The 17129-nt window shown below is 40.4% G+C and overlaps 3 protein-coding genes across 6 annotated transcripts; 1 reads left to right on the top strand and 2 right to left on the bottom strand.

Moving 5' to 3' along the window:
• Nucleotides 1–224: 224 nt before the first annotated feature.
• tatdn2 (TatD DNase domain containing 2) lies at nt 225–6789 on the bottom strand. 4 transcript variants are annotated; one of them, XM_068594420.1, is made up of 8 exons: nt 6751–6789; nt 6300–6433; nt 5121–5432; nt 4555–4959; nt 3341–4327; nt 3044–3171; nt 2472–2655; nt 225–1523 (listed from the first exon to the last, which is right to left on the bottom strand). In XM_068594420.1, exons 2-8 carry the CDS (start codon nt 6300–6302, stop codon nt 1383–1385), a joined length of 2160 nt encoding a protein of 719 aa, XP_068450521.1. In that variant the 5' UTR covers nt 6303–6433; nt 6751–6789; the 3' UTR covers nt 225–1382. The 4 variants fall into 4 exon arrangements, with proteins under 4 accessions (XP_068450521.1, XP_068450523.1, XP_068450520.1 ...); XM_068594422.1 differs by lacking the exon at nt 6751–6789 and having other exon boundaries at nt 5121–5348; nt 6260–6715; XM_068594419.1 differs by lacking the exon at nt 6751–6789 and having other exon boundaries at nt 6300–6715.
• Nucleotides 6790–11200: 4411 nt separating this feature from the next.
• On the bottom strand, nt 11201–14414 carry vhl (von Hippel-Lindau tumor suppressor). The gene is made up of 3 exons (XM_068594496.1): nt 13959–14414; nt 13047–13160; nt 11201–12239 (listed from the first exon to the last, which is right to left on the bottom strand). Exons 1-3 carry the CDS (start codon nt 14143–14145, stop codon nt 12046–12048), a joined length of 495 nt encoding a protein of 164 aa, XP_068450597.1. The 5' UTR covers nt 14146–14414; the 3' UTR covers nt 11201–12045.
• Nucleotides 14415–15516: 1102 nt separating this feature from the next.
• On the top strand, nt 15517–16759 carry LOC137796252 (arg8-vasotocin receptor-like). The gene is made up of 2 exons (XM_068594073.1): nt 15517–16354; nt 16551–16759. The coding sequence occupies exons 1-2, from the start codon at nt 15517–15519 to the stop codon at nt 16757–16759; spliced, it is 1047 nt and encodes a 348-aa protein (XP_068450174.1).
• Nucleotides 16760–17129: the final 370 nt, after the last annotated feature.

The raw sequence follows: 17129 nt of genomic DNA, 5'->3' as shown, positions 1-17129 counted from the left end.
AAGATTTTGGGTGAAAGGAAGAAATTATGGAGTGGCGAGACACAAGGATGTATATTTAAAATGAACTCAATTTGAGGCGTCAATGTTGTAATATACTTATCCATTATGCTTGTATTTGGAACAAAATCAGTAAGAACCATTAATTTTCCTATGAAATGAACTGCACCTTTGTGTAAGAATGGAGTTATACATTCCTTTTATTCATTCAAAAAGGGACAGTGCACAATAATCAACATTTTCAGGTTCCTAACCTAAGAAAATGTTCAGTTCAGTCTGCATTTAAGTGCTACTTTGACAGCATTCTGAGTGTTTGGTGTCTCAACCCTGACAACCGTATAAACAGGTTTGAATGTAGTCGTGTTACAATTGCAGAGACACAAAAACTGTTACTTGCACACAATTATTACAAGACATTTTATTATTGCCAGATGATAATTGTTTTGTACGGCATTGTAATTTAACCCACAAACTCATGGAGTTCATTTATTGACCATTTTGCATATACGATCTTGGCTTTTGTGGGTAGAGTTACAATTGCAAAGAAAATTTACCAAAGGGGAGAATAAACGACCAACTGCCAGAAAAAGGTTGGAAAACGTCCTGTTCCAATCAGAAGAACCGTGTCAAACGGTACATACTGCTCTGATGCTCGTGCTCACCTGTAGCTTTTCATAAACACACATTCACAACCATGAAAATAATGCGCTCTGGCCTACATTTTGAAGAGGCTCAAAAACTCAAGAACGTGGCAAAAAGGGGAATATTTGTATTTTAACACATCTTTCTTGTAAAACTTGATTTGAAAGAAACACATTTATTCATCTAACATTGAGTTTGTCTTCGGTCGGCACTCTAAACACAGCTAGGGCAGGCTAATCATTCTGAAAATAAAAAAGCACTCAAGCCAAATGTGTGTGACAAATATAGTGGTATCAAAACAAGGTAATGGACTGTCCTCACAGCCACTTCCTTTCTTCATTGAAGAATCAGCTTTGCTCACAGCAAACAACACAATTTTGCATTGCCGTATGACAGACTCTCTACTCGTGTTCCATTTTTCACCTCCATGTGCTCTTCAATCAGAACGTATGAGCAATTCAACAAACCATAGATGTAGAATTTTTAAAAAGCAGGATTAACGGCGTTAATACGTCTCCAATGAACCGAACCAAACTAAACTACACAGCAGCTGAACAAACAGATGCCAACACAGCAAATATGAGATCAGATGAACAATGAAATATAATGTCAGATGAAAATCAAGAAATATAATATTGTACTGATCTAAACACATCTATAACACAAAGCCACATAACATCTTTGTGGAAGTAACCAGCTCCAGCTGCCTTTGATCATGTCGAGTTTCCATCAACCATCTCTGATCATACGCTGTAGAGTTCAGCGGTGTTGTTTCTCACGGTGGAGAGGACCACGCCCATGTCTTCTCCCTTCAGAAGGCTCAGCTCCTGCAGTGTGTGGATCCCCATTCCTGGGTGTGAAAACCGACAGACATCTTTCCTCACCTGTAAAGAGAGAGACACTTATCACGTGTACTGTATGTTGTCAAAATGTACTCCCGTTACTTCCAATTGTACCAGTGCTGTCGACAGTATAATACAGGTGGCCCGACCAATAGTTTTAGAACTAAGTTGATATTTTGTAGTAATAAATAAACATTGTACAATTTCGTTGTCTATTCTTGACATTGTGTAGACAACCTTCATATCAGTTGTATTTAACTGATTCTTAAAATAAAGTACTTCAATTTATAAAAACAAATTTACCTGAATTGTCTTACAGCTTTAAATTCAGTTTATTCAGGCATCCAGCGATGTGGAGTTAGTGACTTTATCTGTGATTATTAAACCACTTGTTAAACCACTCTGACCTCAAGGTTAAAGCCGTGACCTCAGGAATTTATGCTGCACGCACTGTAATATTACAAAAAGCCACCTCTCAAATATTTACAATCAATTAATTTTGGGTGCTGGTATTTAAAACAGAACAAAACAATAGGCACGCCGTTTGCGCTCGGAAGCTAGGCTAACGTTACGGGTTGAACTGAATGGGGAGCGCGATACGGCAAAATTATTGATAAGACGCGAATAAATTAAAAGTGTACTTTGAAAGAGTTGTCAGATGGTTCCGTTGACAAGACCGAAGTGGTATGAGCCATTTGTCACTGTGAACTGAGCTATCATCGTAGCTATCTTGTCTGAAATACCACTCGATGGCCGAGCACACAGCTGATGCTAACTCTGCTTGTCAGCACTAGTTCTTATATGAGGTGACATCAACATTACAGTCATTTTCAGCTAAACCTGGTAAACAAAGAGACTTCAGCTGTAATTGTAATGCACATTTAGCCCGGATAAATGTGAAATCATTTTCAGTTAGCTGGGCAAAGGCCTGGCATTCATTAATGACATTAGACAGTGTTTTGGTTTCACTAAGCCTCAATTTAAATGTACCTGTCTTGGAAGGAAATATGGTGCGTCGGTCTCCAACACAATGCGGTTTAGTGGGATCTGACGAACAGAATCTCTGGCCTCGGTGGCCGTGAAGTAAGTGATGACGGCTGTGAAACCCACATACAAGTTGGGGAACTCCGACAGGAAGGGCTCTATCACTCGGTAACTCTTGGTGAAACAGTGCCTGGAAACACATAAGTGAGAAAATTTCCAGATTAAATTCATAATGGTTTACTCTTAGAGGGTCCTTGAAGTTTAAATCTTGAATATTACAGTCTTGGTTATTGAGAGTTGATTTGACAAAATTAAACAAATCAGTTGAAAGAAATGACCAAAATTAACTTTTCGATGACTTCAGTCTGAGCCAACCACAAATATATGGTTTTCCTGTGACTGTTTTGCTAAATAATTTATATTTAATGGATATTGCTTTAAAAAAAATAAAATAATAATAAACACAGGGTTAGATTTAATGATTACCTTAAGGATAACTCAACCAAAAAGACAGTGAGGAAATATTTCTGAAAATGACATGTAAAATGGGAACAATTAAACAAAGATAAACAAAACACCTGTGAATTTTGTAATCCCTCGGGACACACTTCTTCATTATTTCCAGCAGGTCATCATCTGCGTCCCTGCAGTGGATCACTAGTGGCTTCTGCATGTCCACGGCAAGACGCAGCTGACGCTCAAACACCTTCACAGCAAAAAACAAAACACGGAACGGCCAACTCATTATTTTACAATAAAATCATTGCATTCCACACTACACATTTGTGACATTTACCCAATAATAAAGACCAATTTAGTTTAAGATAAACAGTTACTTACTGGACTATAAAGTTCTATTAAACTTAAGAGTGTACCTCTTTCTGCTTGCAGTGGTTGGTGGAGTTTTTGTGGGAGTAGTCCAGGCCTATCTCACCAAAAGCCACGGCTTTTGGGTGCCGCATGGCCATCAGAATATCTCGTTCCTGGACCCTTGTATAATCATTGGCAAAGTGGGGGTGGCACCCAAATGCTCCCCACACCTTTTCTTCAGACAGCAACCCTTCCCACAAGGCCTCCTTTACCATGACCCTCGGATTGCAGAAGTTTGCTATGCAGCCTTGAAACTCTGGAGGAAAGCTTCTTTTGTAGTGATGTTGAAAGCTGTGGAACGTCCCACTGAAGCCAAGTTTTCCATACAACATGTCTATATGGCAGTGTGTGTCTATAAAACCAAGCTGATTCTTCAGGGAGGGGTAACTGGTCCGAATAGGTTCTGCCCCAAGTGATAATCTTCTTTTAGGAGTTGCACCATGAGTAAAGGAGAATGGAGAGTAATGCAGTGAAGCACCAACATCTGACTGCCTGCGTGTGGTTGCTGACTTCAAGTGAGGGTTCAATACTTTTTTTGAGTGTAGTGGTAGCGCAAAGGGGTCCCTATAGGCCATAGCGTTGGAGGAGCAGACATTCTCAGTTTGAACTCTGAATGCATGTGAAGGGGCCATTTTTGTTGGTTGGGGCTGCATTGATGAGATAAAAACATTCCTCTGTGACAGGGAGCAAGGCAAATCCTCGTCCACTGCAGCTTCCTGGATGACTCCAGTGGCTTCATTGGGGAATGAAAAGGTTAAAGATGAAGTTGTAGCTTCCTGGCTATACACGGAAAGATGTTTCCATTGTTGGCTGTCAAAAGGGCCTTTCTGGTGAATCGTGAAACAAGACGAAGAATCATCTATATTATCTCGGGCGGGGAGGTACCAGTCACAGCACTTTGCTTCTGGTCCATTACCTGGAGCAGAGGATTGGACTTGAGAGGTTGTTTCTACAATTCTCTTGGGAGAATCCTCTCCTTTCAGCACAACAGTCTGAAAAACGTAAACAAATACGGGGACAAAAATGACACCTCCCGTTAGCTTAAGAACATACATTGAACAAATGTTATGCTTGCTTTTGATAGACAAAATACATTTAAAGATTAGGTCAATTAACGACAAATGTATTAAGTAACAGATTGCGTGCAACTAAAACACTTGAAATGTTATACACGCAAATAAAACAACAAAAATAGATGTATAAATGTCCATTAACTTACCCTTCCGTCTCTTTTTAGCTTTGAGTCGTCATCTTGGGCTTCAGTGTCCTCAAACACCTGAATGAGGGACCACTGTTCTTCCTGGACAGCGTCGCTGACCTCAGAGCTGTTCTCAGCTTTGATCGAAGAACACACGATATCCCTGTGTGTTTTGTGAGGTGTTGCTTGAGTGGTTGCTTCGGTCTTCACTGGTGAAGGCTCAATTATTCTGGGGATACAAGAAGTGTTGCCTCTTGCTCCTGTGCTGCCAGTGGCTGCAATCACTGCCTTCCTATAAATAGCCTTTGATCCCTCCTTGGGTGTCCTCTCTTTTTTTCTCATGAGGAAGGAGTGAGGTGGGGGTGATGATACTTCATGGCTCTCTGTAAAATTCAGCTGCTTCGATGAGTTGTCCATCGGTTTCTCCTAATAGTTATGGTGCAAATGTACAAATACATCAGTTTTTTATTTTCAAGAATTAAATATATAATGCAAGAAATAGTACATTTTAGACTCTAGCTCTGATAGGACACTTTAGATGTACAGTTGAAAAGATGGGTAGAGCAAGATTTACAGTCAAGATTTACCTCTGAAGTTATGAAATGTTCAACATTTTTCCTGGAAAGCTTCCTCAGTTTAACTTTGCCTGAAGATGGCTCGCTTTCACAGAGCACTCCTGCTTTTCTCTTGGGAGTGTCTAGGCTCAATGCTCCAAGGCCATCAGGTCCTGGAGAGCCACTTGGCGTCAAAGTATTTGAATCTTGAATCGGCGAGTTATTCCAGCATGAGGATGTGCCTAATCCAGCATCTCTCTTCTGAAAATTTGTGGGTGAGGTGATTGCAGTTCGAAGCCACTTTAAAGCCAACTTCTTTTTGCTGCTCTCCATGTCATGAGATGACTAATCCAATTGATAGTTAGAAAAGTAATAAACAAAATGGTATGACCATTTAGAACATAATGCAAGCAAACATTAAAACAGGAGAACACACATACATATATTAAGATGCTGGCAGATGTGGACTTTCTTTAAGGTGCAGAGGCCCCTGGGCTTGGCTACGAACCTGGGCAGGTCAATGAAGCACAATTTCCAGTGACATAATAAGGGCCTTGAGGTTGCACTTTCTTTATTACCTGATCTTGAGACCCTGCATTAAAATCTAGTTTTTAGATGTACAAAATATGGCTTATAATTTGCTTGGTGAGGGAGGTCGATATTATTCAATAAATTATCAAACAGCAAACTTGGGGCCAGGTAGTATGGGGATAATGGACCCCTGCAATAGCAACACATAATGCGGATCCAAATAAAATATAAGGTTTACAATTGCTAATTGTAAAATTACTGAAATCTAAACAATATGTTGCAGCACATTATGGACACTATTTTTGTAGCTTGCATTAACCACAAATAGTGTCTCAATTAATTATAGGCGACCAGGTTAAAAGTTACAATCGGGTTTGGGGGATTTTTTGCAGCTGTCTGCCTTGACCTCGAAGAGAAGCCGACCCAGCAGCCATTGCTGAGCTGCTGGAGAGAAATGAGACAATCAGCTAACGTTACACCCCACTACAGCTAACTGACGTTAACCGCTAACGAGCTAGCATAATAGCAACTGTGTTCACGTGTTGATTTAACCTGCGACTCAGAAAGTGCCTTTATGTTCTGGCTACGAAAAGCCACCGTTTTTTGGGTTATGAGTTGACACTTGATTATCCCAGACATACATTTATTCAACGAAGTAATGTTGAGGAGGTCTTAAGTTACCATCTGAGGATCGGCTTGGTAGAAACGGACTGCTAGCAAGTCAAAACAGTGCCGTGTCACTTGGTCCGCGGTGGTTCAGGCAGCCATTCAGCTCTCGGTAGCTCTCACGATCTACTGCTTGCAACGTTTCTGAACTAAAACAAATATGACAATGTTTTGTTGGTATGCTAAATATTACATTCAATTAAAAAATGTAGTTTAAATCGGTGGTTCAGTTTAGTTTTGAACCGTTTGGTTATACGATACGAGAGACCGACGGACTAATCTGCTTTCTGCGAGATGAAATCTACCAACGAGATTTGACAGACGGGCGAAAATAACGTTACATTTAGCTGAAGCGACTTACATAAATCAGACAAAGCAACTCGGGGTCCGCATCGACATGAACTTGCGGAGCCAGGGCGCGAATCACCGACACACTGATCGAAAGACAGGCACGCTAACTACTGACCCACAATCACGCCATGAAAACCGTTGAGTTGGCAATTTGGTGCCCAGATTACAACACAAAACACTACAAAGCGTATTTATACAGCACAGACGATGCTGTTTCCAAGTGCCTGGCATACCTTTAAACTCTAAAGGGAGAAAAAAAGGTTTTAAATACCGGTTACCCAAGCGGGAAAAATATACTAAGTATATATATAATCTTATCATACTTGAGTATACTTTAGTATATTTGAAGCCGTACTAATCATAAGTATACTTAAAGTGTGCTATTTTGGAACAACTTATTTTCTACTAAATATATTTGAGTTGTACTTGAATAGTATTCATTCCAAAAATGATAATACAATTAATAGATTGAAATAATAGCATGAATAAGTTTACTTAAAATATAAAGAAATGTGGTCATCGACTGGTCGACGACCTGAATTGGTTCTATTGCAGGTTTGATAAGCCCACATCGCCCTGACATCTGTGGTCATGAAATCCTTTGAGAGACTGGTGTTGACCCATCTGAAGGACATCACAGGATCTCTGCTGGACCTCCTGCAGTTTGCCTACTGAGCAAACAGGTTGGTGGATGATGCAATAAATATGGAACTGCACCATAAGCTGCAACACCTCGACTCCCCAGGGACATACGCAAGGGTTCTGTTTGTGGACTTCAGCTCTGCATTTAACACCATCAGGCACTTTACAAACCTCCCAGCTCACCGTACCAGTCCCCACCTGTCAGTGGGTAACAAACATTCTGACAGACAGGACGCAGCAGGTGAAGCTGGGAAAAATCACATCCAGCACCCGGTCCATAAGCACTGAAGCCACTCAGAGATATGTGCTCTACCCACTGCTCTTCTCCCTCTACACCAACGACTGCACCTCTGGAGACCTTTAGGTTTCTGGAATCCACAATCTACCGGGACCAGAAGTGGGCCTCCAAGATCAACACCATCCGCAAGAAGACCCAGCAGAGGCTGTACTTCCTGCGCCAGCTCAGGAAATACAACCTGCCTTGAAGTTTTTTTACAATTGTTAACACACGTTTTTCAAAACAATAACTGCTTTCTCAAAACTGCTCACAGAAAACTGAAAACCTCACACAAAAGGCTAAACTTGACACTGCCTTTGCAAGATGACTCTTTGCCATCAAATCTCTTAACTGTTCACAAAATGGAACTCGTGTTTTGATTTGGTACACACAGCCGTATGTTCAAAACACACGCATACATTCATTGAGTACACACAACTATGCATTTGCTGCACACTACCAAGCTTTTAGGGCACACAGAAGGGCAAAATTGTTTGAAATGAAACACACCATATGAATGACAATGACTCTGGAGAATGAGCCATTTCTCCTTTTGTAAAATGTCTCAGTGTCTCAGCCTACTTTTTCGTAGTCAAACATAAAATAGCACACAAATTTGCAGCAAAAAAAAGGTTTATTCTGGTACAGAGACAACAGTACAGTACTGTAAACCGACCTGCTCAACCCCGAATATCACAGAAATTCCAGTAATTAGGCATCACGCCTCTGGTTACTGTCTGGTCATTCACATTGCTGGCAATGTTATCCCTGTCCAAGCAGCGTTGAAAGAATCGCCTTGAGAGACGCACGAAGCCCTGACAGGCCTCGACACTCACGTCGTCGCAAGCCTCCTCCGTGGCCTGGAGCATTGGGACCCGGTCCTGTGGGTTCCGCTCGTATACCTTCCACCTCCAAGCTGAAAATAATTCCTCAATAGGGTTCAGGAATGGTGAATAAGGTGGAAGGTACAGAACAGAAAAATGTGGGTGGTCCTGGAACCACTGACGCACTTGAGCAGCCCGGTGGAAACTGACATTGTCCCAGATGACAACATGATCGACCCGCTGTTGCAGGCCATATAGGAAGACGAGGAGACGGGCGTGTTATAGGCCCCTAGGTGGGCATGACGGTGCAGGATCCCATGTTGATTCATGGCAGCACACATCATGATGTTTCCACCACGCTGGCCCGGGACCTCAATTGGCCCGCTGGCCAATGACATTTCTGCCCCTTCGCCTCCTCTTCACCAGTTGAAACCCAGCTCATCATGAAAGGTACATGAATAGAAAGCTGAGCAAACTGTAAACTGTTAACATATCAGATAATGTTTCTTTTACTTCTGTTTAGTTCCATCAGGTTACTAAAATTGGCAGAGCTAACTCTGTAGACGATAAAGTAATAGTAATGCCAGAGCGGCCTATTACTTATTAATAACAGAGAAAAATGTGGAACTGCTAAAATGTACCTCCAATGTGTGTTTTACATTTTATTTGGTCTTTTGTCCTTAGTATGTGATCTACAAAATACAAAAATATGACTTTAGATATACAATTGCTATGGACTAAAATGCAAATCCCTAGTAGTAGTGTCCTTACAGCTGTGGACACACTGATATAGGTGATAGAGGATTAAATATTCATCAATCCCTCTGAGAGTAATCATTATTTTATTTTGAAGGGGTTTAATTCATTCTGACAGAGGGTTACAACAATCTTAGACAGTGAAACTTTGTTAGACTTTTGGTAATCCCAGCGAGGTCTTATAGGCTCCGAAGCCGTATCCTTTACCTATAAGGAAGGAATGAAGACGCATCAGTCCTCTGAGCTGTGGAAACCAATCATATAGTGAAGTGACAGAAGGTATTCTCAAAGACACAGTTGTTTCTATTAGAAATGCTGCTTGTGACATTTAGAAATGTTTACATTCCTTTTATTAAATAAAGAAATAGATTTCTGTTTACTCAAGCCACTGTATAATATACAAACATAAAGTCAAATGTGAGCACACCAGGAGGTCTGTGTCAGACAATTGACAAATACAATAAACTACTCTGAACCACTGCTCACCACCATGCATGTCAGTCAATGAAAGACAGAGCAAGCGGGAGATTTCAGCTTCGTGTTCGACTTTGAAAGGTTGAGCACACAGTGGAAGGTTCAAACAGCAGGATCAGAAATGAAAAAGATGTAGTGTATGGGCATGTGAATGTCACAGCAATTCTTGTACAGGTGACATGTTTTAATTGCTTACACGCTGAGCCCTTCTTTTCAATGAGCCAGTAGCAGAAGCCCCTCCTGGCACGGTCATTGAACTCATTCCTGAGATGGACCATGTTTTTTGGTGTGTTTTGATGCACACCTAAAGAAAATGAACACAATAGTGAAACAGTAAAGAAGTAGATAATACAAAAGAAAGATATTTGACTACTGTCGATGTGGAACCTACTGTATGCTTGCAGCGTGGAGGATTTGGGACCTTTAACTGCAGTTTCATCCAGTGGCAGTGGCGGTAACAAGCTGCTGTTGGGGGTATGGAGATCACCTTCTTGGGATTCATAGGGCATGTAAGAAAGCCAATATAGAAACACATTTTTCAATGAACAGAACTCTCTTCCCTTCCTGTACTGTACCCAGTCACTTACCAATTGTGTATTATCTGTAAAATAGCATAATTTTCACAAACCTCTGTTCTTCAACAAGGCAGCTGGAATGGATGCAACATAAGCTGGAACCTGTAGATGGGAACAACTGTTCATAGTTTCATAACAATACAAAGTCTGTTTTTTTTATGTATCATCAGTGTAATTACATTGTATATATTTTGTTAGTAGAAGGGTTTGTTTTAATTGTTCTTACCATTGTTTTCATTTTGCTCCAGTGGTCTGTCTGGACATGTGGAAACCTGACTGGGTGACTCCTTGGCCAAAATGTCATGCTGGTCAATAAAATTAAAGGATCATGAATGTTATTAACTGTCTAGTTATCTGTCCAAGAAAATGACATCATGCACAACACGGCTGCAAAACAAAACATGTACGCGTCTGATGGACACAAACAAGTACTTACTTCTCTACCCTAAAACAACTTGGATCCCATGTTTTTCTATTTTCCCCGGCCTGCATGTTGCTGATATTCCTGCAGCCAGCTCTGTGTGACTCACACAACCAAAGAAGGGTTGTGTTACTTTGTCACTTAGCAACACGTTTGGTAACAGTAACCCCTGCTGTGATAAATTAGAGCAGCGTGTAACTTCACATTTTGACTTGGAAATGTTTGTAATTATTGTGTGCAGTTATTCAGCTTATGCCAAACTCTATATAATATAAATCAATCATAGTATCAATCATCAATAACTTACTTGCACTTGACACATGCAACTCTACAGTAATTGTTTATTGTTTGTTGTCAAAGTATATGTACACTTTCTTTGTATTAAGTACTCAAAGTGAGTGGTTTCGTGAGACTTACAAATATTGTTCTTCACCAGCTCACATCTACCCAAGTCACCCTAAATGCTCTGAGAAATTAAGTCTCAATTTTAAGATTTTTGTTTTATAACCTTGTATACTTAAGAGACTTAGCAAATAACTAAAATATCAAGTCTTCACAGCTTTCAACAAGTAAGAAAGATATCTTTTATTTATTTATTACACAAATAAACAAGGATGGTCTCAGATATAAGATATGAGATATAGCAACAATGTCTGTATTTAAAACATGGTGATAGAGGAACAAAATAATCAAAGTAGACAAAAACAAAACTATAGGCCTTCCATCTGTGTTTCACAGACCAGTCTTAAAAATGTAAAGACAAGATCTTTTTTTTTTCTACTGCAGGACAACATTTTAGAAGATACTCGGCCCATTTATGGTGGCAGATATATTCTGACAAAAGTCCATATTTACTAGAGCAGGCCATCTTTTTTCCAAACTAAAAGTGCCACAGCTTTCTTACTGTGTAACTGCTGAACAGTTCAGTCTTGGTGTAACTTCTGAGTTTAACAGAATAACAAAGACGTTCTTGAGGGGAGATGTGCAATGAATTGGCTATGTTATCTCAGGCATTCTCCATACAAATATTATTTACATGCATCTTTAATAAGTTTCAATCTGTCCTTTATGAATTGGGATATCTATGGCAGAAGATCAATTATAACACTGTATGCATGACAAAAAGCTGTGTCTTGTGTGTATGATCAAATAGGATTTTTTGAAGGAGTACTAATGCAATCACATTATATACAATCTCTTCTTTCTATAAGAGAGGTTTGTTTTTTTGCGCAGGAAGGCATTTGACAAAGCCAATGTGTGAATATAAAAGCAGCAGATCATCATTTGCAGCCAATGTCCGACCTCAAGGGAAGTTTGTGCAACATCTGCCTACTTACCCAAAATGTAACTTGAACATTTGATCTTACAACGTCATGAATTCTAAATAGAGTGGCATATAAGTGTTGTCCATACATGGTCATTATCCATCCAGTTTCATGCCTCATTCCTCCTGGCATTGGATCCTCTCCAGGAGATGCTGCTCTACTCGTTGGTTCATGCGGTGAAGATCTTTCAATATACTGGGCTGATCTTCCAGCTCCTCGTGGAGACATTGAGCTATTTCCAACCTCCTGTAGTCTTCTGCTCGTACCAGACGCCGAATAACCTGAAGAGCACGATCCTTGAGGCTGTAAACTGTGTAAACCGAACAAACAAGTCTTTGTCAAATGTTGAGAACTTGATTTGCAGAAAACATTTTTCCTTTAAATTGCAGCAAACTACCATTTATATCAGTGTAAATATAGCTCTGTTTTACAGCTGCATTTACAATCTTTTTTTTTTAAAGGATAAGGGGCAGCATTTCACCTCTACTACTGGGTCCATACAATTTCAATTTACAGTCATTAGTTATAAAAGCCAATTACTAACCAGCAGCTGGGTAGAAAACTCTGAGAGCCGATCAAAACAACTCTGCTATCTTATACTCTTCATGTCAGCCTAACATTCACGTGTGCCATCAGTCTATTGCTTACGTTAAACCGTGTGTGTGTTTGTGCCACTAACATGCGCTTCAATAGTTTGTTTATTGGATTAAATTCAAAGATGCAGAAGTAAAATCAATCGTAACCGTAGCTACACTCCTGGCGAAACCTAATCCCTGGTGGCAAGGATGACAATGTTTTTTCTATGTCCATGAGCATTAAGTCAAATTAAACTGTCAAAATAAAAGTAGTAATAGTGAAATATAATATAATATCCTATAAACGTTTTTATTTTTTTAGAAACTGTTTGTTCACAGCGCTGAATCAACAGCAGTTCAACAGCTTTGGAAAATACACACATTCGATTTATTTTGGAATTTACTATGAAGCTAAAGTGTGCTCAGAGGCAGTATACAGTGAAATTATATAATATATCTATTCTTTGTTGTATGTCTGTAAGTAGTAATTAATTACATGTGATGATAATGGCTAAAACTTGAAATAAAGTGGCTAATCTTACCTGGTAAAGTGATATCAGCATTTCTACCCTCTGCTGGTTTAGGAAGAAACAGTTCTTTGCCGTTCACCTTCAGTGGCTCATCGGAATCTGCATCTCTGAACATCCAGGGGTGACCTGGGAAAACCATTCATTAAACATATTTTAAAATTAGTGTGTGTTACACTGCCCAGTCTGACACTGTACCATAACACTGGCAACTCTTGTACCAAACCATCTTAGAGCTCAATGTCACCAGGTAACACTTTTTGGTTTGTCCACAGTGACATTATTTAGTGACCAACTTTGTGACTCAAGTGTTAAGTTTTCTTGTCTGCAACATGCAATTGAATTATAACTGGCAGTGAGGTTTACAGCTGTGTCAGAGTAAGAACATGACTATGTCTCAGTGAAATAACAGTTGTCACAGTATCCTGGGATGAAAGCATGAGTTGCAGGAGTGAGAGACTTTTTCATGTCCACAAGTACTGTATTAAAGAAACGCCTTTTTTTTTATAAACGTCATTAGCATGCTGCCCCTGGATGACATTTCACTATTGTAAACAGTGTTGAGCATACTCACTCAAGCGCTGTACACATTACTATTTCGAGATACTTGTACTTTCTTTGAATATTCATATTTTCTTCACGACAGTTATAACGAAAATAGTGTACTATTGTACATATATTTGACAAGTAATACAACATATAACATTAATCAATAAATAAATGATGACGTGTTATTGTGCATGATTCTGAAAAGGGACATTCTGCATGATGGGAACTTTTGGTACTTTTTATTACGATGCTAATACTTTTGTACTTAAGTACAATATGTTAGTACGTATTCCACCACTGTAAACGTCGCTCAAACCTGAGACAGGCAGCAACACCAAACGCTCAAGTACCGTTGGCTTGTAATAGAAGCTGCCTTACCGATAAAAGTAGCCATTTCTCGTCCCGTTCCTGGCTGTAAATCAACGTACGTCCGCGGTTCCCCGCTGTAATCTATCCATAGTGGTCGTACGACACGAGGACTGAGGTTACGAAACACAGCACTGATGGGTACGTGACTGTTCAGGGAGCGAACCAGCGGAAGAGACCGCTCTCCTTCTTGAGGCATTGGTGCTGGTATCTTACTCTTTATTATTAGCGTAGGGCAATGAGCTGCTAAGCTAACGCTAGCTAGCGGTTGAGTAGTTAGCCATGAATGTTGCCTGTTATCGACATGGAGACCGTGGAATTAATAATAATTGTATCACTCAATCCGTCCGATTACCTTACATCATTTACAAAAAGGGTTACGCGCAATTATTTCAAATACACCTCAGCGGGAGAATGGTTCACTGTCACTTCTTCTCAGCCTCAACTAGTTACTTTGTTTACGTTCTCACTTCCGGTTTTAAGTCCCTTGACGTCAAACTGTTCTGTGTTGTTATTGGTCGAGAAACACGATGACGTTTCGCTCTCACAAAAGACGAGCAATACCGATTCACAGAGAGAAGCAAGAAAAGTAAATACAATCTGAAAGTAAATATATAATAAAATATTGGTAAATCACCACATTCCTTAAAGTTGATTGTTTTTGGTCTCATTTCAAATATAGAGCAGGGTATTTGCAGCAAGAATTCGGTATCACTGCCTCAATAACAGCAGTGTCATTTATATTAATAATAATGTATTTACAGGCAAATGTACTCAAGTACGATTTAACGCTTGACGTTGGTTAAACTTTATTTTCGTATTTTTATTTCTTCTAGGCTTATGAAATGCGTAATAATAAACACTGACAATTGAGTTATTTTTGCATAGTGAATACTTGCTCTGCACTTTTCATAATCATTGATAATGCTTAATAAATTAAAAAATATTCAATAAGAAACCTTGGCAAAAATTAAGGGAATAATACATGTCTTACTAAAATGAACTTGAGCTGCTGATACACAATCATCTCGAAGTATATGTATTACATTTTTTATAGTCATATCACCATTATATTAATTCAATGTTGATTACAGTAACAGGCTTTATTTGTATTCCCATGAAGCCTTTTGAGCAATTATACTGATTTGATCACAGTACTGAATGAATCTAAGCTCCACCCAGTTACATTCTCATAAAGCACAAGGCACAGGAGACCACCCTCCCCCCGAGAGATTGCAACCTGAGCTCGACCACAGTATCAAATCACCTCGGGGACTTTTTGAAAAACAAATATATACAGGTAGGTAGAAATACATGCTACATGTTTTGCTGACAAATGGTACTTGTTTAATTGAATAAGTGATTTCTAACAAACGAACCAATTTCTTCAGAATAAAAAGTGTTAAAATAGACAGTTATTACGTGACAAATTAGGTTATTACCAAGTAAACGCGTATCGATTCATTTAGTTTTGGACAAATTAAGGGGTTTCAACACAGTTTGTCCTTTATTCCACCTCCCAGCCCGTGTCTCTGCTGGCGAGTCGGAACTCTTTCACGACACAAACACAATGTGTCCTCTGAACGGCAGCAACTTTTCAGACAATGTGGCGAGGGACGAGAGTTTGGCCAAGCTGGAGATTGCGCTCCTCAGTGTCATCTTCATCATCGCCGCCATCCTCAACACCTCCCTCCTGCTGGTCCTTTGGAGACAGCGCAAGCAGATGTCCAGGATGCGGGTCTTCGTCTTCCACCTGTGTCTCGCGGATCTGGTGGTCGCTTTCTTCCAAGTGTGCCCGCAGCTCATTTGGGACATCACAGACAGATTTGTTGGACCAGACCTGGTGTGCCGCCTGGTGAAGTACCTTCAAGTTCTCGGCATGTTTTCCTCTACTTACATGATCGTGGTGTTGACAGTTGACAGATACCAAGCTGTCTGCAATCCGATGGTGAAGTTCCAGCGGACATGCACGAGGCTTAACGTCCCTGTGTGTGTGGCGTGGGGGATTTCTCTGCTGGGCAGCTTGCCACAGGTTTTTATTTTCTCTCAGGTCGAGGTTGCACCTGGTGTGTTTGACTGCTGGGCCAAATTCATCCAGCCGTGGGGGCTACAGACTTACATAACCTGGACCACTCTAGTTATTTTTATTTTACCTGTTATTACAGTCGTATTTTGTCAAGTGCGCATTTGCCGAGCTATCCAGATCAACCTCTACCGAAAGAGTCAACAGCAGAGCAAAGTGGGCCTCCCTCTGCCATTCAGAGCCAGCGGTGTGGCCGGCATGTCCAAGGCCAGGGTGAAGACGCTGAAGATGACGGTGGTCATCGTGCTGGCTTACATTGTGTGCTGGGCTCCCTTCTTCACGGTCCAGCTCTGGTCCGCCTGGGACACGAATGCACCTAAAGAAAGTAAGTCAAGTATTTCTGGCTGGTGGTGCCCAGTTTAATGTGGTTATATTTCATTATTTTGACTCTACTAGATTTGGTCTAACTTTTCATGGACCTGATCCGTAAATCGATTACACTAGATTTATCCTAAAAGTGCACATTAACGTAAAAATAAAAGAGAAGTTGATCATGGATTCATGCCGCTTTGTTATTCCAGCTGTGACTTTCACCGTCCTGATGTTGCTGGCCAGTCTGAACAGCTGCGCAAATCCCTGCATTTACCTTCTGTTCAGCGGACACTTTCCCCAGAGGCTCGTGACACTCCTGAGGCAGCGGTACCTCACCGGCAAGGATTCAATCCGCGAAGAGGCGACGCTGGTCAGCACGTTGTACATGAGCTTCAAAAATGTGTCCGAGTCCAAATGAGAGCCTCGAGTTTTGATCTAGAAACGGGAAAACCCTGCATGCACCTCGCGTGGCTGCCTCCGGGGAGTCTTTGCGTTTTTGAACGACTGTTTCTTCTGAACAAAGCGGCATGGAGATCATAAATACTGTACCTGTCAGGATCTATATGAAAAAAATATAGTATGCGTCATGGAAGTATTCACTGCGCTCCAAATGTTGGACGTTGAAGGATGGCAAGAGCAAGGTGTTGGACATATAGGGCCAGAGTCTATTGAGGGAGAATCAGTATATGGACATTGTAAAGATCATGTCATCACATTGTTATGACTGTGACAGATACAGATTGCTCATATTTAATAGAAGCTTGATGTAGATTTCTGGAAGACTTTGC

Source organism: Clinocottus analis, unplaced genomic scaffold (assembly GCF_023055335.1).
Source record: "Clinocottus analis isolate CAN_PGR_092001 unplaced genomic scaffold, fCliAna1.0.p SCAF_3, whole genome shotgun sequence".
In the NCBI taxonomy this organism is placed as follows: Eukaryota; Metazoa; Chordata; class Actinopteri; order Perciformes; family Cottidae; genus Clinocottus; species Clinocottus analis.
The sequence above is the reverse complement of the archived record's forward strand: the minus strand, read 5'-3'. Positions and strand labels throughout refer to the sequence as shown.